We start from the raw sequence: 24,369 nt of genomic DNA, 5'->3' as shown, positions 1-24,369 counted from the left end.
AAAATAAAAGAATCTCATTCTGTACATGCAATATGAGATTTATAAAACAGAAAAAGCGAGAGAAGATAAATGAGAAATTTAACGTTTAATATATATATATATACGTATTTATATAGATATACATATGTAATGTATTTAACGTTATTAATTAATTAGTAGAATGGATCGTACCTTATCCGTTGAGAATAGTTATTTGTTTTTCTGTACTATCATAGATTACGTTCGGAAAAAACGTAACGAGGAAAAGTGGGACGCATATGTGTGTCGCAGGTGGATCAAAATGGAGCAAGGTAGAATATTTACCTCGATGATGGAATCGTCGATGAAGGCGGTTCAGCTTTTACATAATTCCTACAATTGCCTGAAATCGAGCAATCGGTTCTTTTGCAAAAAAAAAAGGAAAAAAAAATAGAAAAGAAAGGAAGAAAAGAAAAAAAAAGGAAAAAGGAGGAAAGGGATAGAAAAGAAGAAAAAAAAAGGAAAAGCCCATAACAAGTTATCCTTTATCATTTTTTCCCCTCCTGTTATACTACGACGAACATATCCTTTTTATGAATAATAAGGATCGATATATCGATTTGGTATGAACGAGAGACCCACTAAAGCCGAGACTCTTGACGACGGTAGTGAAGATCGTCGAAGAGTGAACTACCCGTCGTCCTTGACGATTAGAAAAGCATTTTTTTTTTAAACATGTGCTAGAATGTTTTTTTTTACTTAAAAAAGAAAAGAAAAGAAAAGAAAAGAAGAGAAGCATCAGCGTGCGTTATCGGGAATATTTTAGATAATTTTTCAAGGACAAAAGTTGAATCCGAAAGAAAAATCAACATTTGATTTTCTTTAAAGATATTATCTATTTGAATGAATTGTTGAGCCTTCATTAACATACTTAGCCAAATCAATTCGATTATTCAAGAGAGACGACGGAATAAGTATTATCTCAAACGTGTGTAAGTACTTAAGTATGCAAAAGAGAACGAAAGACAGATAGAACTTATTGAATAAAGATCGGAGTTAACTTTGATCTTCTAGTAGCTTCTTGTCTCGAGCGATTATGCGATATAATAAACGGTAATTAATAGTAAATCGATTGAAACTTCAATATCATCAATTTCAATTATAGACATCATTTAATAGAGATATTACTGATTTTATCTGATGCATACATTTTAATTAGTTTATAAGAGACGTCTCGCACTCAAGCTGTATTCACATATATCGAGTATCGTTACTATCATCATCGTCGTTATCATCATTCTTTTTTTCTCTTTCATTAAAATTTTTTGATAAAAATGTCACGTCCCTATTAAACCCCCTTTATTTTTTCTTTTTGATTTTCAGTTATCCATCGACAACGGAAAATACCGGAACGATTAGGTTTTCCCATAGAGGATCGATCTCGTGACGGTAATATTAATTTTCTTGATATTTTTCTTGATATTCATGGTAATTCGTGCGCGTATCGATCTTCGGGGATCTAACTAATATTTTTATGGTTATTGATATTATTTTTCTTATTTATGTGTCTATGTTTGTTTGTGTGCGTACGTTTGTGAAATTTCTCCTAATTGTTCACTCATTAACTAGGACTAGAATTGGAGTAATACCGAAAATCTATCGTAATACCAGACTAATACCCCGATGTAATAGAAGAGTGAGGATTACTCAGCACTCACGTGGTCTCGAATTTGGTAAAAGCAGTTCATTCACGCGAGAAATCAAAAGTGGGAGGAAGGATTTGAGAGAATTGTTGCTAATCCTCGGATAAAATTCTTTTTCTTCTTTCCGTTTCAATTTCTTTTCTTTTTCTTTTTTTTTCTTTTTTTTTATTCTTTGTTTTTTTTCTTTCTTTTTTTTCTAAAAAAAAAAAAAAGAAAATCAGAATTCGCTAATCCGATAAGCTTCATATCGCTAATGGAACAATGTTTCAAACCGTTTCTTCGACAAAACAATCAAGTCGAAAGTATATTGAGTCAAATTTTTTCTTTTTTTTTTTTTTTTCATCATTTCATCGCTAATCCTTGGAAATGGGAACGAATCTTTACACGCTTGCAATTGAATAAGTAATAAATAGAAAAATTATATATTGTGTGTTTTAGATTTATTTGTCTTTTCTATTTTTTAATTCCTTTTGTTTTTCTATTTTCTTTTTTCTCTTTTTCTAAAGGAAATATAATACTCTGAAAATATTAACAAACGTACGCACATAAGTGTACATACATATGTACGTACATACAACTCGCACATACATATGTACATACATAGATATAATATATATTTTATGTATATGTACATATCTGTATATTGTATTTGTCTATTGTTTTTTTTCTTTAGATGTCAATGAACGCAACAGCAGGTACTATTCTCGTCGATCAAGAGATCAATCGAATTCTTTTTGAACGAGAACAAGAATGTTACGAGCAACAATCCGTAAACACCACTTCTCCGCCAGGTAAGATTAAATGTAAAAAATAAAAAAAAGAAATTCGATGATATAGCTCGTATTAAATGAATACTTTTACGCTTTTCTAAAAAAAAAAGAGTTCTAGAAAGGCTATGTCACATTATATAACTGAAAACCTTTCCTATGATTACTCAGTTCTGTGTATATGTGTGTGTGTGTGTGTGTGTGTGTGTGTTTGATAATATCTTTGATAGTATATGCATCATGGATACTTAGATCTTATCGTTAAATATTTTCCAAGAAGTTATTAAAAATATGCATTAGTAGATGCATTAAGTAATTGATTAGACTATTCAAACAGAAAAATGTATGCAGTAAAAAAAAAAAAGAGAAGAAAAAGAAAAAAAAGGAGGAAAAAAGTAAAAAAGAAAAGAAAACCCGATATGAAAGTTGACATAGATTATCATAATATCATAATTTTAACGGATATAATATTTTTCTAACATCGTGTTTGCCTATTTGACTCGTCGTAAAACTATTTGGGGATATATAATATGATATATCACGTTTGAATGAATTTAAATGTTCGAGGAATTTTCAATTAAATTAATTAAATGTTGTTTCGTTTGATTAATCGATACTGCGGTCAAATCTCATAAAGCTATGTATAACGCTTTTCACATTGTCGAGAAGTAACATTGAAATATTATAATTTACTTCATTGATTGATTCGATAAATCGAAAGTTTTTCTCTTTGTCTTCTTTCTTATTTTATTTTATTTTATTTTTTTTTATGAAACAAAAATATGACTGTACATTATCCTCTTATAATGATAATATGATCTTGGAAAAAACTATGTGCGTCTATCGCGTCATTGTGTCAACAAAAAAAGAAAAACAAGATAAATATCATATTTGATATTATCGAAGACTATTGTACATGAATTGTTTGATCTCGAAATTTTTTTCGATTATCTCGTTTAACATATTATATATATATATATATACATGTATGCATTATATATAAACACACACACACGCACACGCACACGTACGTAAAGATAGTCTTTTGCAAGCAAATCGAACTTTCTCTTTCTCTTTCTCTTTTTGTTTTTTCGATCGATCACAATTTATCTTATCCCCTTATTTATATTACGAAAAATGTTCATACACATTTAAATATCACTCGTGATATTTCATCAATTGTATTTCTTCGATTTCGACGTTTTCTTCTTATTATCGGAATCTCCGAAATTACGCTGATAAATATATTTTAGTCCACGTAGAACAAGTATGATTAAATAGAGCGTTATAATGATAGCAAGTAGTAACGCTCCATAGATGTCAAGCAAACTTTTTTGCCACCAAGGTAAATGAATGGCCGGCGATTGCAAGATATTACCGTGTTTTATAACATATTCTACCCAATACGTAGCCGTATCCATCGCTGTTTGTGGCCGATCGACGAATAACTGAGAAAGTTTTTTCACGTTTGTCCTTGAAACAAACAAATACAATTAGAATTCATCTTAAACAAGCGGAAATATTAATATGATCGATTTTGTAATTATTGAAATATGAATAATATTGATGTCCGTGGGATAGAAAACAGAGATTGATAATAGAATCTCTAATTGTCGAGATAATAAGAATCATGCGTTTAATAAGAATCGTTTTTATCGTATGCGAAGAAAAGATAAATGAAAATGTAAATAATTATTTGAATGACGTGCACAATTCGCTTAATGACGTGAACGGCATGATAATTGTTACGTTTCAAGCATCTTTTTGTTAAGCTTATATTATGTCGTTAAATCGGTGTAAATATTTGTTGTTTATTCGTTTTATAATAAGAAATATAGTAAAAAATGTTTCGAGAAACGTTTGAATCGATCGTCCATTTGATTTTACGACACGTATTATATTAAACGTCGTCTCGGAAACAATTTTATTTCCAAAAGTTTGTCCGTAACTCGTAAAAACTTATTTTATGTATTACCTATCAATTTCGTCATTTTATCGATGACGTATATAAGTTTTCTTTGCTCTTTTTCCTTTTTTTTTCTTCCTCTTCGGAAACGCGAGAAATCATTTTTATAGAGCCAAATCGATTATACTTACGTGTAAGATGGATCTTTTAAGATAGTTTCCAAAGCATTTGTCAATTTTTCTTCGGTGACCTCATGAATCGAACCAAGGGAAATGGCTACCTTCCTTTTTACATAATTTTGTATATTTACTTTCTGATCGCCGAAAAGTGGTATACCTATCATTGGAACCCCACAGAATATCGATTCCGTTGTTCCCATAAGACCACCGTGGGTTATGAACACACGTGTGTTCTTGTGCTCTATATGAAACAGGAAAAAAAATATAAAAACAAAAAATGAAAAAAAAGGAGTATATTTGTTGGAACTGAATCGTATCGATAATTATTTGAATATATTAAATTACGTAAAAAGTTTATTGTAAAGTTAGTTAAATAGCAAGTTAAAAATATGTATCGATATTTAGAGTTATTTATGACGCTTGTATATATTTCAATATCGCGGTAATTCTTATATTACCATATACAATCTATTGAATAATATATATATATATGTTTATTTATTTAAAATTGGAAATAGAGAAAAACAATTCTTTTCTTTTTGTTTTTTTACTTACTCAATATCGGTATCTGAGAAAACCAGCTTTGCGTCATCACATTTTTCGGTAAGCCTGGTAACAATTCTTCCTTCTTTGCCACCTTCATTAATACACGCACGGGCGCTATTTTTTCAAATGCTTTGTAAAATGCTTCCATCAATTCTTTCGAAAACGTTTCGATTCTGACCATAGAACCGAACGTGAAATAAATGCATCCGTGTTTGCTTTCGTCTAGCCACTTTTGCACTTCCTTTTAACGATTAACGAGTTCGTTAATAACAATTTTCAATAATAATCGATCGAATATTTAACGAAAAAATATTTTAAACTCACCGGTGCGAGTGGATCAATGTCGTTGGTAAGATGCAATCCACCGACTTCGACTACCGATTGCGGAAATGGTCTGATACCGTGCATACTATGATGAGAATTGACGAGTACCAATGAGAGATTTTTGAAGAGGTCGTTTATAGTCGCGTCTATACCGAAAGATCTTTTCACTATTTCTGTTTGTAAATTGGTGTAATAATCCATTTGCATTTGCAAATAACGAATTGTTATCGTGTTTATTAATCTCTCCCAGAATGTCATCTGTTGCGAGTAACCCGAGAAAATATTTGGTACGTAAGACGTTTCGTCCGGTACACCTATTTGATGAGCAGCCCAATCGTGAAACGGTGAACTCATCATTCCAATCATCGGTACTTTCAGATGACGACCAAACGCCAGATAACAATGACCGGCAAACAGCTGCAAAAGTATCAGTTTGAGTTAACAACATTTTCCAATATCGACATTGGAGATATCGAAAATATCACTACTGTACAAATCGTTGTATCGTTCTATATTCAGTGTTCACGTTTAGCACGATTGATGTTTATACTATCCATTATGTAATTCTGTCGTCACGTTTGAAACGTGCTTAGTAATTTTCCCGAGAATATTTCCTTCTTCGTAATTCAAACGCGTCGGTTACGTTAATAAGTTCAAGGCCATATTAACGCGATTATTCGCTAAGTCATCGTTAATAGCACTTAAGGTTTATTGGATAGATAACTGCGTCGAGAAAATTTGCTCTCGTAAGATTTAAAGTCGCATACCGAGTTAGATCGAGAACGAATCGAAATAACGATTTACGTTATGGAAAGAATAATAATGAATCAAACGTATTACCTCTGTAATAACGAGATCGTAAGGTGGATTTTTTGGCGGGTTTTTTATAATTTCTTGTAATCGCGGTTGCTCCATCAGCTCGCATAATTTTAGACCTGCCATATATGTTAAACGTTCTATATTCATACTGCCGAAATATAAGATTTCTTTCGCGGTTAGGTTGTTCACAGCTGATCCCAAAATGTTCTCTAGAATAATCTCTCTATAATTGGGATTGGTAGACTTTGTTTTAAAATGCGTGACTACGTCAACTTGGTGACCGCGTTCAGCGAGTCCTTTCATCAGTGCCTCCATCATGATCCAATGACTTCTTCCATTAATTGGAAACACACCCAAAATTCTATATCCATCGGTGGAACATTGGCAGGCTATAAAAGCCAGAAAAAATGATAGGACGAGCCGCATCTTTGGACTTGTTAATTATCTGCAAAAATAATCGCTCGATTAATCGATTAATAAAGGATAAATAATCGGAAGCATCGCGATTTTTTCGAATCGAATTTCATTTCGAAGGTAACTTGATAGGAGAGAGCATATATGTGAATAATTATCTTCGATAAAAGATTTATTATTATAATACAATGTGAATTGTACTTATCTCAGTTTATCATTAATAATAAGAGTGGACGTGCGATAATATGATATTTGTCCATCGTTTTTCTTATCAGTATTCTGATATTATCTTGGAGCGATTATTTTCTTTATTATTACGTACAAAAAAATTTCTATTTCTAAAATATTCATTTTATTTTTCCTTTCTTTCTTTATACATACACATGTATATGTGTCTATATATACATACACATACATACATACATATATATATATATATATATATATATATATATATATATATACATACATACAGCATACATACATATATATTTATTTGTTTACTTATTTCTATACTACAATTTAGTTTAATTTTTAATAATGTTTCATTCACGAGGAATTCATTATTTGTGAAACGCCAGACGATAATATTACGTAGTACGAACCTTTTTGAAGATTTCGATAGAAATCCGCACGATTGAAATTTTATTACGTTACACGGAAAAAAAGCAAAAAAAAAAAGGAAACAAAAAAGAAAAAAACGTACGTAAATGAAACTCCAATGAATGATTTTACTCACTCTTTTTTACGCATTCAGTCGTCGTCACTATCGACACGGAGATTGAACGAGATTGTTGTTACACGTTGTGAGGACGGAAATGGACTGACGTGTTTGATCTCTTACAAAGAACGTTGATGCGTTTGGTAGATCTGAATATTTGGACTAACAATAAAATGTCCCGCTAGAGGCAGGACTAACTTACAGCGTGTTGCGATCTTGGACTTTATACTTGTTCGAAGATACAAACATTTCTTTTGCTGTAATCGCTAGATTGATACAACATCATTTATTTATTTTTTTTCTATTCCTCTTTCTCTCTCTCTCTCTTTCTCTTTTCTTCTCTTTTTATTTTCCTTTTCACTTTCCTCCATCGAGATTCATTTCAAAAGATCTACTTTACCGACAGAACGTTCACTCGCTTGCAAAGTATCTTTCAAAAGTTAAGCCGATTTAAATAAATTAATTAGATCCATTTTAACGATCGATATCCATCATTTCAACGTCAATTTAATATCCTAAACTTTATAAAGAATATATATAGTATTATGTCCTATCTTTCGTAAGAAAGAATTTTTCTACAAACATCACACACACATATATATTTTTTTTTCTTATTTTTTTTTTTTTTATAGCTGCTACCCTTCGTGAGATATCTCATCGTTCAAGTTTTAAATGCAACACTTTCTGTATTATGTATATGTATGTGTGTGTATACACACATGCATGTGCATGAAACAAAGAACAGTATTTCCGAACCGAATTTTTACGGGACCTCTTCATCGAATGACTATATATCATCGTATTTCCACAGTGAAAGGAACGTACACGATCTTTTTCTCTGATTTTATTCTTAGTTTATACAACAACACGCAATCTGCAAATGAAATTTCTTTTCTCCTAATCATGAATATTCGTTTCGTTACGTGTTAACGTTAATTTGTAATTTGGACTTGATAACTAGAAGCGAACTTAAAAAATAGATAATTAACATTTTTATGTGTCATATCAGCAACTTTCGTTAGAAATAGTCGATCTTTCGTCGGGAATAATTGATCCTTTGTTAGAAATAAATGGATCTTTTTTAAAAATCGATATAATATCATTTGATAACGACTGATAAGCAATTTCTAACAAATATCCACAAACGATATCGTACCGAATATTTTTTCATGATTCATCAAATTTTCTAGACGTTAGAAGACGTTAAGAAGATAAGGATATTATCTCTATGACTTCAAACGTTTTTATTTAATAACTATCACGTCTTATGGAATCATCTTATTTCTGCGTATTCGATAACTTCTATACAAATTTATCGTATATCTGTTTTATTTCTAATGATTTATTTTCTTATCGAGTAAACGATGATTTCGAAACGAAATTTATTTTGTCAGACGAACAGAAATTAATATCTAAATTATTAGAAGTTCGCTTCGTTTCATTATTAACGATGAGAATTATCGCAATGATTAGCAAAAATATTCAGGCGCTGACTATTTTGTAAAGAAGCATTTCTGTTTATCTTAGTGACTGTCATATCGTCAGAGGTAACAATGTTCGTATCTATATCGATAAAATATTGTGATACCTAAGTATAGATAAATTTGGTATGATACCTAAGTAGTGATACCATAAAAGTATGATATCTAAGTAGATAAATTTAAGATGTTCGAACATTTCCGCAAGTCACCGTAGATAAAATCTTATTCATATTACAAAGAAAATGGCTAATCGATTTATAATTTATTCATGCTTCGATATCGATTCGAGTTGAATTTGAAATCTCTCGACAAAATTATTGTACATTGATAATTGTCATCTCTCATACGAAGAAAAATTTCAAATAAAGCTTTTTTTTTTTAAGAGATGATAGGATCATCATTATATGAAACTAGATTTGTTACAACATCTTTTTCACGCGTGAAACCTTGATGTTTACCTTTGATGATATCATGTTCAGAAACATTAGAGTTAAATGAATTGTTATGTAAACGATAACGATCGAAGTGAACAGTAGAAATGCATATACATCTAAAAGTTCGACTTGCCACCAATTCAAGTCCATGGCCGGTGAACGAAGTGCGTCCTTTCCATATTTCACGATATATTCGATCCAAAAATTAGCCGTGTCGATTGGCTTCAACGGCCTATCCAAAAATTGTTGTGCCAGCTTACGTGCCGCCTCTCTGAAAAATATATTGTCACTGCTATCAGAATATATAATGATATGTTAGGTATATACGATTTGAGTCATTAGTGTATCGTGTTCTTTCTTTCAAAATACTATTCGAACGCGACAGGAAAATATATTTTTAAAACATGAAAATACACATATATTCATATATATACATTCTGTACATCTTTTGGATTTTTGCTTCGAAACGTTAAAAAGTAATAAACGTGTTCATCTCTGATTCGTACCTGTACGTAGAATTATACAAGATCGCGTTCAATGCAGCGTCCATATTATCTTCCGACAAATTTTCGTAATCTAGTTTTACCGCGATATTCTTCTTCACGTAATTAGCGATATTCGTAAATTGATCGGAGAAAAGAGGTATTCCGATCATTGGAACGCCGTAAGAAATGGCCTCCTGTGTCCCCAGAAGACCTCCGTGAGTAATAAACGCCTTCACGTTCCGATGTTCTAAAAATATATTCGATATAATGATCCTTCGTGAATTGTGAGATACGATATAAACATGAACATTCTTGAATGTAATCTAATTACTTATAAGATTGTTATAGTTGTTAAAGGATATTGCAAACGATAGAATTATAATAAATCGTTTGAATGTTTTATTTTGTGTAATAAAACTCACTTAAAACTTTCAATTGCGGTAGCCATGACGAAATACGAATGTTCTTTGGCAAACCAGGTGGTAACTCCTTAGGATTTGCAATCTTTATTAGAACATTTACCGGCGATATCTTTCCGAAAGATTTATAGAATATATCGAGAATGTGTCTCGGAAACGATTCGATTTTGACCATCGAACCGAATGAGAAATAGACAAAACCGTCGTTGCTCTCGTTCATCCATTTCTTTAGTTCCTGCGTTATGCAATTAGAAAATATAATTCAAGGAAAAAACTCTTTTTCGTTGAGGCACATTTTTACATGTGTTTTTACAATTGGATTTGTTTTCCTTAGTAGTAGGTTCGTACGTTGACTTACTGGTGGTAATTTCGAGTTGTCGTCTTGAACATGTAATCCACCGACTTCGATGATTGCCTGTGTTAACGGTCTGATTCCGTCCAAACTAAAATATGAATTCACCAGAATCATGGAAATATTGGCTTCTAATTGTCGCACACTCGGTAGATTCGGACCGACGTACTTTCTTATTTGTTCATCTTGATATTCGGTCAAATGATTGAAGTATATCTGATTGATGGCAGTGCTTAGGGTGTTATATATTCGTTGCCAAAAATTCATTGGATTCACAAAAGGCAATAAATTATTGGGAAGGATAGCCAAATTTTTGGGATTACCAACGAAAGAATTGTACCACGGATAAAGATTTGGAGGACTGATGCCGATCACTGGTACGTTGAAAAGATGTCCAAATATTGCAAAACAATGGGCAGCAAAAACCTATGACAAGTGGAGTGAACAATATAGTTATTATGAAATCCTTCGTTTTTTTATTGTTATTTGTTATTTTAGGGAGACGCTTTCGTTGGGTCGATTAGACTTTTCGAATTATCATTATTCACCTTTTTTATATATTTTCCGGAAACACGGATTACACGGAAAAATTATTATACGAATGCGATTATCTTAAAATTATTATTCGCGATGATTTTGATAGATCGTATTAATTAACGTCGCGTTAATTTATCAGGCATGATTTTTCTTTTCTGAATGCTACCTCGTAGTCGAAAGTATAAAATTTGAAAATTTATGAAACAAGTCATGATCAAGGATTGAACAAGGTCAGCCTAATAGATAATCGTTAACTGTTTGTATAATTTTTCCTTCTTTTTTATATATTTTTCTTTATTTTTCGCGAATTAGTTTCCATCTCATTATCTTGTTTGAGCTATATTGAAATACGTACGTCATTGAAAACGCTTTGCGCATATTTGATTGCACGTTCGATGTGTAAAAGAAATCAAGTTGTCGATCTTATTGTATAAAACGGATAAAAAAGAAGATTAAAAACAAAGAAATTAAAGAAATACCTGTATCAAAACGACGTCGTAGGGTGGATCCTTCGGAGGATTGTGGATTAGTTTTTGAATATCTGGATGTGCCAAGTGTTCACAAATATCATTACCAGCTATGACTGACACTATTTGTACTGTCCAGATATTTTTTGCGATATTGTAAGAAATGTTATTAACGATATTTAATTGTGGTGGTATCACAATTAAATCGGTATAATTGACGAACGGTCTTTTCTGTGGGAACGGACTAATCACGTCAACTTGATGGCCCTTCTTAGCTAGACCTTTCGTCAAAGTTTCGAACATGTTAAAATGGCTCTTCGATTGATATGGAAAAATTCCGAGAATTCGATATCCCTGAGAGAACGTGAAACACAAATCCATCCAAAAAATTATGTACCGCAACACCTTCATTTTTCTTCGGAGATATTTCCCTTTTTTCACTTTTATTTATTTGTTTCTTTTTTTTTTTTACATTTACTTTCTGCAAGTTCCGTTATTACCTTCTTTCGATCTAACATTTGTTTTAACTTCTCCGATTCTTTATATAGGTTTGTATCGGCAACAATTGATAATATTCAACGTTTCTCATTAAGTTCTTATCATTTACATTCATTTTTCGTACCTAAAATAATATATTGGGATATATTATCAACAACTATTATTATACGGGTGAGAATTTTGACGTAACTTCCTCGGTTAATATTTTATGGTTATCAGGAGAATATTCATATTCTTTTTGTTTATTTGTTTAAAGAAAATGCATCGTGATAACAGAATGGAAACGACTCAAGAGATCGGTGAATATATTTAAGGCGTCAGAGAATAAACGAAAACGTGTGTTTTCGAAATGTTACTATTAATCTGTTTCGTTAATGATCAACGAAAATCGCAAATTTTAACGTCTTGAAAAACACTTGTTAAAGACTTTATAATTTAAATTCCCGAATCATGGATCGGTTATAAATAAATGTACCTTCCTTTTCTCGAAGACTCGCGCTTTAAATTAATTGGACGTAGGTAATTATCGAGTTATTATTAATATATCGGAAGATTGAATTAATACCGTAAAAGGTTTAAGTGAATAAGTGAATATAAACGATGTGACTTTTCGATAACTTTTATTAAGAAGAAAAACAAAACGTAACAAACGTAATTGTTATATAATAATATTATAACACAGAGTAGCAGTTGGTACTACTACTTTTTGATGGAAAATAATTACTATATTATATAGTAAACGATAGTATGCTCTATCTATCATGTTGACTGATTGACCTAACTTGCCGCGAGTTAGTTTTGTGATTGAATTGTCGATTTTCTTAATAATTGATCGATCGTTTCAATAGAGACTTTTATTTTGTACAAAAATATAGCTTACTGCTTGAGTTTTTCGTAGTATTTTCGTTTGGTTTTATCGATAATAATCGTAGAAGACTCGCAGAAATATTGAAATTTCGAGTATTTATATCTAAATCGACCTAATTATTAAAATCATTGAATAAATTCGCTGCAATTAAAAGCACAAATTTTGTTAAGAAACTTTTGTAAAAGAGTTTTGTGTTTTTGTTCCTTTTAATGATTACTTTATCGAGTTTTACGGAAGTATTAATATTCATAATAATAAATGTTGGAATATCTCCGCGAATTATTACAAATAAAACTATTTATTTTCTGAAGAATATAGCTTATCGATCTGTGATTTATTTATACTTTAATATAGGATTATATTTCAAATATCTTGCTAAAATTATCACCTATTTATAATTATCGAAGAAAAGTTATGAAGAAAATTTTAAATAAAGCATTTTTCTTTAAGAAATGATAGGATTATCGTTATCTGAAACTAGATTTGTTACAACATCTTTTTCACTCGTGAAACCTTGATGTTTACCTTTGATGATATCATGTTCAGAAATATTAGAGTTAAATGAATTATTATGTAAACGATAACGATCGAAGTTAACAGTAGAAATGCATATACATCTAAAAGTTCGACTTGCCACCAATTCAAGTCCATGGCCGGTGAACGAAGTGCGTCCTTTCCATATTTCACGATATATTCGATCCAAAAATTAGCTGTGTCGATTGGCTTCAACGGCCTATCCAAAAATTGTTGTGACAGCTTACGTGCCGCCTCTCTGAAAAATATATTGTCATTGCTATCAGGATATATAATGATATGTTAGGTATATACGATTTGAGTCATTAGTGTATCGTGTTCTTTCTTTTAAAATACTATTCGAACGCGACAGGAAAATATATTTTTAAAATATGAAAATACACATATATTCATATATATACATTCTGTACTTCTTTTGGATTTTTGCTTCAAAACGTTAAAAAGTAATGAACGTGTTCATCTCTGGTTCGTACCTGTACGTAGAATTATACAAGATCGCGTTCAATGCAGCGTCCATATTATCTTCCGACAAATTTTCGTAATCTAGTTTCACCGCGATATTCTTTCTTACGTACTTATCGATATTTATAAATTGGTCAGCGAAGAGAGGTATTCCGATCATTGGAACGCCGCAAGAAATGGCCTCCTGTGTCCCCATAAGACCACCGTGAGTAATAAACGCCTTCAAGTTCCGATGTTCTAAAAATATATTTGATATAATGATCCTGCGTGAATTGTGAGATACGATATAAACATGAACATTTTTGAATGTAATCTAATTACCTATAGAATTGTTATAGTTGTTAAAAAATATTGCAGGCGATAGAATTGTAATGAAACTCACTTAAAATTTTCAATTGCGGTAGCCATGACGAAATGCGAACGTTCTTTGACAAACCAGGTGGTAACTCTTCAGAATTTGAAATCTTCATTAAAACATTTACTGGCGATATCTTTCCGAAAGATTTATAGAATATATCGAGAACGTGTCTCGGAATCGATTCTATCTTGATCATCGAACCGAACGAGAAATAGATAAAACCATCTTTGCTTTCATCGAGCCATTTTTGTAGCTCCTGTATTATGGAATTAGAAAAGGAATGTTAACTCAATGAAGAAATCCTTTTTCAATGATTAAAACCTACCCACTGAGGAACATTCGTACACGTTCCTTACAAATTGATATTTTTATTTCGTGGAAGATACGTTTATTGACTTACTGATGATATTTTCGTGCCGTCATCTTGAATATGTAATCCACCGACTTCGATAAGAGCCTGTGTCATCGGTCTGATTCCATTCAGAGAGAAATATGTGTTCAACAGAATCAAAGAAATATTCCTTTCTAATTCTCGAACACCCGGTAAATTCGGACCGACGTACTTTCTTATTTGTTCGTCTTGATATTCGGTCAAATGATTGAAGTATATCTTGTTGTAGACAGTTGTTAGAACGTTATACGTTCGTTGCCAAAAGTTCATTCGATTACTGTACTTTAATAAATTGTTAGGAAAGATGGCCAAATTTTCAGGATTTCCAATTAAATGATGGTGCCATGGATAGAGATCAGAGGAACTGACTCCGATAACTGGTACATTGAGGACATGTCCGAGTACTGCAAAACAGTTGGCACCAAAAATCTACGGCAAATGGAAGAAATAATCTAGTTACTAAGAAATTTTTCTTATTATTATTGTTTTATGATGATCCTTTTGTCGGATTACATTTTTCGAATTATCAGTATTTCACCTTCTTTATACATTTTAATTTACGTAATTACGATCACACGAAAAAAATTATCGTACAAATGCGATTCTCTTAAAATTACTATTCGCGATGATTTTGAAAAAGGATATTAATTGTCGTCACGTTAATTTATCTCCTATGATATTTTTTCTAAATGCTACTTAATAGTTAGGGAGCGTAAAATTCAGAAATTCGCAAAGCGAGTCATTGTCAAAGATAAAACGAGGTCACTGTAATATATAATCTTTAACTGTTTGCACGATTTTTTTTTCTTTCTTTTTTTTTTTCTTTACTTTTCGCCAGCTAATTTCCTTTTCATTATCTTTTTTGAATTGCAACGTTTCTTGAAACGTATGCGTCATTCAGAATATTTCGTGGAGATATGCAAAAAAAAAAAAATAAAAAAGAAAATGAAAAACAAGAGGGTTAAAGAAATACCTCTATCAGAACGACGTCGTACGGTGGATCATCCGGTGGATTATGTATCAGTTCCTGGATTTTTGGATGTGCCAAGTGCTCACAAATATTATTACCACCTAAAATCGATACCATATCTACCATCCAAGCCTCCCTTATGGTATTGTACGAAAGATTATTGACAAGATTCATTTGCGATGGTATCACAATTAAATCGGTATAATTAAGAAACGGTTTTTTCAGTGGGAACGAACTGATCGCGTCAACCTGATGGCCCTTCCTAGAGAGACCTTTCATCAATGTTTCAAACATGTTAAAATGACTCTTGCTTTGAAATGGAAAAACTCCGAGAATTCGATATCCCTGAGAGAACGTGACGTATAAATCCATTGAAAAAATTATGTAGTGCAACACCTTCATCTTGTTTAGAATCTACTTCACGTTTTGTTCTTTTTTCTTTTTTTCTTTTCCGTTTTTTTTTCTGCAAGTTGTGTTATTCTTTCGATATGACGTTTATTTTGACTCCTTCGTTCTTTTATATAGATTCTTATTGCCGGAAATTGATAACATTCCAGAAGAGCATTTAGCGTTTTTAATTGTTAGCGGTCATAAATATTTATCATTTACATTTACTTTCTATACTAACATATTATTTTTCTATATAATGACATGTAATAACTATTTTTTGACAATCTTGTAAATGGCCGACGATTAAGAATTTCAATATAATATTTAAACTTCCATAACTTTTTTGCTATTATGAGAAAATTATTCTCATTTACGATAATTTAGTCTTCTTTGTTATTTTTGTAAAGGCATCATGATGATAACAGAATGATTACGACTAAAATGGTCGGAGACTATATTTAAGGTCTCAAAGAGTAAACATCACTATTAATGTATTTTACTAAAGGATCAACGAAGATTACTAATTTCAATATATTGATAATCACCCGTTAGAAACTTCATACTTTAAACTCTTAGATCCTGGATCGTTTATGCACAAATATATCTTCGTTTCTCGCGAGCTCACGCTTTAAATTGTTTCGATATAGGTAACTATCGAGTTATTATCAATATATCGAAATCGCGTTTGAGATTGAATTAATATCGTCAAAGTTTTAAGCGAGCAAATGAATATAATCGAAATGATCTTTCGATAACATTTATTAACAAGAACAACAAATAACAACAAACTAACGAATAACAGTTGTAACTATTAATTGTAACTAACAAACGTAATTATTATATAATGATATTATAATACATAATACCAATTGGTATTGCTATAGCTTTCGATGGTAAATAATTACTATATTATAATAGTAAATGGTAGCACACATTGCACCAGTTTATTGTACTTACTGACCGACTGAACTTATCGATTGGCATTTATGTCTAATATAATGGCCGTCACCTATCTAATACAGTTGGAACGAATTATTCATTTCACGATAAGATTCTTCGGTTGCAATGATTTTGATTTATCGTTCTTTGTTGAAATATGATTTCAAGAAATATCACGAAGTTAGGTTGAAGCCAGTGAGAGAACAAGGAATGTGCAAAACAATTCGACGAACTAGAGTTAGAATATATTAGAAATCAACATGAAAGGGAGCATGATGATAGACCAAACGTTTAAATAAGATTGGTAAAGTTCTTATTACTGAAACGTTTAGCGAGAGCTGGAGATGAACAGTTGCTATTCTAATGAAAGAATTATGTATTATCAATGATACTGTTAGAAGAGTACACTGTTTATTAAACCTTTTAGAAGAGATATTAAGAAGATAAAGTTACTATTTCCGTGACTTTGCATGTTTACGCTTCACATGTGGCTCATCTTATAACTTTATATCACTTTTATGTATCCGACACTTGATCGGGGCTTAACTTCTACGTAACTTTATCTTATGTATTTTGTTTCTAACGTAGTAAATGATCGATCGTTTCGATACAAACGTTTTGGTTTTTTCTTTTTAGTATTTGTTCTTTCTTGTTTATTTATTTATTTATTTATTTTTTTTTTTAGAAAAATAAGCACTACCATTTAAATCTTTCATAATTCGTTTCGTTTCGTTTCATTGAAAAGAAAAAAAAAAAAAAAATCGTGAACAATAGCCCACAGAAATATTCAGACGTCGAGTATTTATATCGAAATCAACCGGTAAGCATTAACAATAGCTTAACAAATTCTTTAAAATATACAATAAAAAATTTTGGAAAGAAACTTTTGTAAATTCCATTCCTTTTAATGGCTAATTCGTCGTAAATAACGAGAGAGTAAAAAATAATCAATATACATAGCTGAAAATAAATTTGTAAGTAATAGATGTACGAATACTTTCGCGAGTCGCCATTGATAAAAAAAAAAGAAAATTCGATCTATATAATTTATTCGTACATTGACATCGGGAGATGAAGTTAAATTGATCATGAAAATTTCTTTTCAAGATTGAATTTGTTTTGATATAAAAAAAAATTCAAATAAATTCATCCTTAGGACTTCACGAAATTGTTTCATCCGTAAGACAGATTGTTATTTCATCTTTTTCGCGCGTGAAACTTTAGCGTTCGCGTTTGATGAAAACACGTTCAGAAGCATTAGAATTAAACGAATTGTTATATAAATGGTAACGACAGTAACCAACAATAGGAATGCATATACATCTAAAAGTTCGATTTGCCACCAACTCAAGTCCATGGCCGGTGAACGAACAGCGTCCTTTCCGTATTTCACGATATATTCGATCCAAAAATTAGCCGTGTCGATAGGGTTCAACGGTCTATCTAAAAATTTCTGTCCTATCAAACGTGCCATCTCTCTAAAAGATATATTTTCTTGGTCATTCAGAATGTTAGAAAAGATATAAATATATAAATATATAATATAATATATAATATATAAATAATAAATATACAATAATTTCAGATAGAATAACGTGTTTCTTGTTTTAAAAGAATATTCAAAATAGATAAAGGTTCGTACCTGTAAGTGGAATTATACAAGATCGCGTTCAATGCAGCATCCATATCATCTTCCGACAAATTTTCGTAATCTAGTTTCACCGCGATATTCTTTTTGACGTAGTTATCGATATTTATAAATTGGTCAGCGAAGAGAGGTATTCCGATCATTGGAACGCCGCAAGAAATGGCCTCCTGTGTCCCCATAAGACCACCGTGAGTAATAAACGCCTTCAAGTTCCGATGTTCTAAAAATATATTCGATATAATGATCCTGCGTGAATTGTGAGATACGATATAAACATGAACATTTTTGAATGTAATCTAATTACCTATAGAATTGTTATAGTTGTTAAAAAATATTGCAAGCGATAGAATTATAATGAAACTCACTTAAAATTTTCAATTGCGGTAACCACGGGGAAATGCGAACGTTCTTTGGCAAACCAGGTGGTAACTCTTCAGGATTTGGAATCTTCATTAGTACCTTTACTGGCGATATCTTTCCGAAAGATTTATAGAATATATGAAGGATGTGTATTGGAAAAGATTCTATCTTGATCATCGATCCGAACGAGAAATAGATGAAACCGTCTTTGCTCTCGTCTAACCATTTTTCCAGCTCCTGCATTATGGAATTAGAAGAGAAATAAAAAATGTTAATTCAATGAAGAAATACTATGATGATTAGAAACTACATCACATTGAGGAAACATTCGTATATATATTTTTTTTACGATTAAATTTGTTTTCCTTGATAGAAAGTGTGATACGTTGACTTACCGATGGTAATTTCGAGTTGTCATCTTGAACATGTAATCCACCCACTTCGACATGAGCCTGTGTGATCGGTCTGATTCCATTCATAGGGAAATATGAGTTCACCAGAATCAAAGAAATACTCTTTTCTAATTCTCGAACACTCGGTAAATTCGGACCGACGTACTTTCTTATTTGTTCGTCTTGATATTCGGTCAAATGATTGAAATACTTTTTGTTGAAGACAGTGTTTAGAACGTTATACGTTCGTTGCCAAAAGTTCATTTGATTGATGAAATTTAATAAATTGTTAGGAAGGATAGCCAAGTTTTCGGGATTTCCAATTAAGTGATTGTGCCATGGATAGAGAGCGGAAGAACTGACTCCGATAATCGGTATGTTGAGGACATGTCCGAGTACTGCAAAACAGTTGGCACCAAAAATCTACAACAAATGAAAAGGACAGTCTAGTTATTATGAAATTCTTTATAATATTATTTTTTGATAATGATTCTTTTGTCGGAACGATCGGACTTTTCGAATCATCGAAGAATTTATTTACATTGTATATTTTCATTCGAGCAACTAATTCTTACTATTATCGTTAGATCGTTTTTCGCTATAAAATTGATCGAGACGATTAACCAACTTTTCGTGAAGTTATCAAGTCTGATCTTTTATTTTTTAATACTTCTTTAAAGATCGGAAACAAAGAAACTCGAGTGTTTTTGAAGTAGTCGTTTTTGAAGTACTCGATCGAAAGGGTTCAGTTTAACGATTAATCGTTCTATTTCCTGGTTATTTTCTTTTTCTTTTCTTCTTTTTTCCTTTTTGTTTTTTCTTTTCGCGATTATCTATCATGTTTAATGTGAAATGCGTCGTAAAAGAAATATTACTTATAGATAGATATGCGAATAGATGGATTACTTATAGATGAATATACATAGATATGCGAATTTTCGTTTCGTGTCGTAAATAATATGTTTGTTAGTCATATTTTATAAAAGGAGGATAAAGAAGGCTTAATGCATATGCATTTTAGGAAAGAAGGAGACATATCATATAAAACGAATAGAATAAAAGTATATGAAACTTACAAGTACATGAAACAAATATAATACCTCTATCAAAATGATATCGTATGATACGTCTTTTGTTGGATTATGTATTAATTTTTGGATTTGTGGATTTGCCAAATGTTCACAAGTGATAATACAATTCGTTGATATCGTGCGTAACCCATTATTCGAGAAATTCGTCCTCATAACGTCGTACGAAAGATTATTGATCAATGTTACTCGCGATTTTAACACAGCTAATTCGATGATATTAACCAGCGGCTTTTCCAATGGGAACGAACTGATCACGTCAATCTGATGGCCCTTCTTAGCAAGTCCTTTCATCAATACTTCGAACATAATAAAGTGACTCTTAACATTTATTGGAAAAACTCCGAGTATTCGATATCCCTTAGAGAACGTGAGACACAGAGCCACCCAAAAAATAACACACTGTAACAGTTTCATATTTCCTCTTCGAATATTTTTTCCTATTTCTTCTTCCTTCCTTCTCCACTTTTTCCTTTCTGCAAATTCCTTCGTCACTTCTGTTCTATACGATATTTAGTTCAATTTATACGTTCGTTTTTTCTATATATATATATATATATATTTCTCTCTCTCTCTATATATATATATTTTTTTTTCTTTAAAAATATATTTGCGTGTGTGTATGTATATATACGTACCGAAAAAAATTCTCTCGATAATGGCTAAAGTTCGATAACGAAAAGTTCATTGTGTTGATAGTTGTATTATTTTTTTTAAAACGTAGAAGCAAAAAAAAAGAGAACATTTTAAAGAAAGAGTTACATTGCAATCGTTACCTTAAATTGCAAAAATTGCAATATCCTTGTAACATATATAAATATTAATGATTACGTTAATCGTGACGCTTTTTTTTTTTACTTTTTTATTTCGTGTCTTATCTTTTCTTTTCTTTTTCTTTTTTCATTTTTCTTTCTTTTTTCTTATTCCTTTTTCTTTCGTAATTATAATAAACTACTCGAATAGATTATTTAGATGATAATGACGCTTCAACGATCAAAAGATACTTTTGATTTTTTTTAAATATCAAAACGAGATCCTTAACGAACATTCACCGTGCCTTTTGCTAGAAATATTTATTGTAAACTGTTAAATTGTCGATCGTTTAGGATAAAGAAACCTTCGTCGTTTTGAAAAGTCATGCATTAGTATTGTTCGAACGTGACTCAAGTTTTTCGAGTAGATATAACGGTGTATAAAGGAACTAATTCATATGCTAATTCATATTGTTGAATTTCATTAACCAAATGATATGAAAGAATGATGATAACAAAGAATCCGGAAAAATGAATGCGTTAAAAAAATGCGGTAGTAGAAATTAGAAATAGAAGTTTTTAACTTATTATCAAATCTTTCTTGATTGAATCAATTATTGGTTTATTAATCTTCTAACTTTTTTTTCATTCAAAATTTGTAGACGTATTAAAATCATGTTTGATACGTATCATATATACAGAGATATTTTTAAATATATATCTTGATATTCATTAATAAATAATATTCCAAAATATTTTATTATTAAATTAATTGTCGACGTTATGTTAATCATTCCAACATGATACTATTTCAATTATTGATTCATTATTATTATCCTACTATAGTCTGACATAAGCAGATCACGTAACATTTAATACTTTATCAAAAGCGTGAATTACATAATGTTACATAGGTTTGATGCATTTTCTTCTTTTTCTTTTTTTTTTTTTTTCTTTTTAAGGTCAATTCGTTACAATCAACTTTTATTATCTTTCATCAGTTTCAATTGACGTAGTTTATGACGTTTACATTATTTTATGTTTTAAGAAAAACAGCATTAGATAGTATTTTTTCTTTCCTTTTCTTTTCCTTTCCTTTCTTTTTTTTTTTATTGAAAATTTTTATTTATTATATTATACTTATTGGCTAAGCTTATTCATTCTTTTTGTTTTTTCTATTTATATTTTTTAAGTTTGATATAATATTTCTTTTATTTCCATTAACGTAATAAACGTATAAACGTATTTATATAATATATGCAAGAGATTATTATTATAATCATTATTATAATCATCATCATTATCATCATCTATTTTATAACGATAAGAATGTACGATCGTTGCAGATATACACATACATAAAACATACACTGCAGGATCTCGACTTGCCTTCATCCAAAAATTCGCGACGAGATAAACGATTGTTCAAAAATTCTTCTCCAACCTCTCAGCTTTTCATTTTCCCGAAATCCTTTGTATTACGAAGATGGATCTACGAAGAACACTTCAAAATCTATTTTCCTCGCTTGGAACTATTTTTATTTATTTTCAACTCTTTGGAAAACGTCTCACAAGCTCGTATAGCGATGCAATAAAAAGTATTCCGACTCGCTATAAATCAAAAATCATTGACATTTTTACTAGTCTATTTACGCTTTTGCATAATATTTGTAAGACAACACTTATCTATAATAAATTTTTTTTTCTTTTTATTTCTTTCTTCTTTCTTCTTTCTTCTTCTTTCCTTGTGCCAAACGACGTAAGACTTATCAAAATAACATTAATTTTCGTTTGACGTTTCCAACATTTTTGTCTTCTTTTTATAAAAATCTATTTTGAAAACTGAATTCATTAAGATATAAAAACGAAGTCGAACGTTCTAACGGAACTTCATTTTAAATATTGCGAATATACAGTTATATGACGACAATTACGAATTGGGTGAGAAAAAACTTTACGCGGATTATATTACATTAATGACGATGTATAAATGTGCGTATCCACTTGTTGCGTATCCTCGATATCAACGTATCATCAAATTGCGTATTATTGTGAGCAAGAGGACAAAGGGTAACTCGTATCCTTCGTTTTTATATGGAGATATACTTAACAACGATAATCGATGATAAAGATCAACGATGATAATCAAAAATAACAGTTAACCTTGGTAATTAATCATAACAGTCAACAATGATATTTATTGATGATGTGATATAAAAATGTTTAACAAATTTGATACGTATCTTCAATAGGTGTTTCTTTTTTGTTGTCGTTCTTTAATATTTATCTTTTGTTTATCTTTTATTTATTTCACTTTTTATATATATATATATATATAATATATATGTGTGTGTGTGTGTGTCAATCATTAGATATTTTTACAATTGGATGGAATTGATTCGACCTGTTAAGTATTTTCTATAGATAACGATTATACGAACGAACGTGATTCGATAACTTACTTTAGATAAGATTCGATCATCAACGAATATAAGTAAACTAGTATATGCAGTTTCGATTAATTGATAGTAAAGATAATAATTAAAAGCAAAACAAATTTATAAGCACGAGTATCCCAATATCGATGTTAACACGATTCTTCAATTGATTATCAGGGACGTAAATTTCTACGTTTTTTAATTTTAATGATACTGTTAACGAAAGATATATATATATATGTTTTATAGCGATCTCGAAACGATGAAAAAGTTTATGCGAATAAATTCTTCGATTTCGTAAATTTCTGTACATTATATTTTATCGTTCAAATTGATTAGATTTTTGTTATCTCAAAAGATTGCAAATATTATCGTAAAAACATCATTTGTTAGATCTCTTTAAAGTATATAGAAAAACGAATTTACGAATATGTGATAATATCAATTAGAACGTTTCTTAATGGAGATAAATATTTCTATTGTGAGAGACATTAATTGTTTCATTTGTTCATCTTCATTGTTAATTGTTCGTTGTTACTCGTTCATGAACTAATAAACTTTTTTTTAGAATTCCTTCATTCACGATTTCTTTTCGTCGAAATTGTTATGGTTACGTGCACGTTACGTTTTCATTTTGTTTCTAGTTATTAATGCAACTCTTGGTTTCCATGAAATTCGGTGTTGATAGATGGAGAAAAGAATGGAGAAGAGAGGAATATAGGAATGATACTTTGATGAAGGGGTCAAGGACGGTAGGAGATATTTACAA

At 30.7% G+C, this 24,369-nt stretch overlaps 2 protein-coding genes across 9 annotated transcripts in view; one reads left to right on the top strand and one right to left on the bottom strand.

Moving 5' to 3' along the window:
• The window catches only part of LOC127071363 (calcitonin receptor-like), a 100,002-nt gene that overhangs the window by 29,608 nt on the left and 46,025 nt on the right, over positions 1-24,369 (top strand). For 6 of the 8 annotated variants that reach the window (XM_051010557.1, XM_051010555.1, XM_051010554.1 and 3 more), the window contains one exon: positions 2,335-2,452. In XM_051010557.1, coding sequence (XP_050866514.1) covers positions 2,335-2,452 — 118 coding nt within the window. Of the gene's footprint in view, positions 1-400; positions 1,408-2,334; positions 2,453-24,369 lie in introns of those variants that run through there. The other 2 variants (XM_051010559.1, XM_051010561.1) reach the window with 2 other exon arrangements.
• On the bottom strand, positions 1,112-21,113 carry LOC127071399 (uncharacterized). The gene is made up of 17 exons (XM_051010650.1): positions 21,049-21,113; positions 20,423-20,912; positions 14,633-15,052; positions 14,257-14,488; positions 13,886-14,111; positions 13,369-13,650; positions 12,029-12,050; positions 11,525-11,956; positions 10,515-10,934; positions 10,160-10,391; positions 9,759-9,984; positions 9,241-9,523; positions 6,224-6,643; positions 5,384-5,800; positions 5,069-5,300; positions 4,526-4,754; positions 1,112-3,901 (listed from the first exon to the last, which is right to left on the bottom strand). The coding sequence occupies exons 1-17, from the start codon at positions 21,096-21,098 to the stop codon at positions 3,604-3,606; spliced, it is 4,911 nt and encodes a 1,636-aa protein (XP_050866607.1). The 5' UTR covers positions 21,099-21,113; the 3' UTR covers positions 1,112-3,603.

Source organism: Vespula vulgaris, chromosome 21, assembly GCF_905475345.1.
Source record: "Vespula vulgaris chromosome 21, iyVesVulg1.1, whole genome shotgun sequence".
NCBI lineage: Eukaryota > Metazoa > Arthropoda > Insecta > Hymenoptera > Vespidae > Vespula > Vespula vulgaris.
Note: the sequence above shows the minus strand (reverse complement) of the source record. Positions and strands in the feature narration are given on the sequence as shown.

Coding starts and splice junctions, on each gene's coding strand:
- LOC127071399 (XM_051010650.1), bottom strand. CDS start 21,098: ATGAACTTTTCGTTATCGAACTTTAGCCATTATCGAGAGAATTTTTTT. Junction 12,051..13,368: donor TCACGAGTGAAAAAGATGTT/GTAACAAATCTA, acceptor ACCTATATAAAG/AATCGGAGAAGTTAAAACAA. Junction 10,392..10,514: donor ACAACTCGAAATTACCACCA/GTAAGTCAACGT, acceptor TGCATAACGCAG/GAACTAAAGAAATGGATGAA.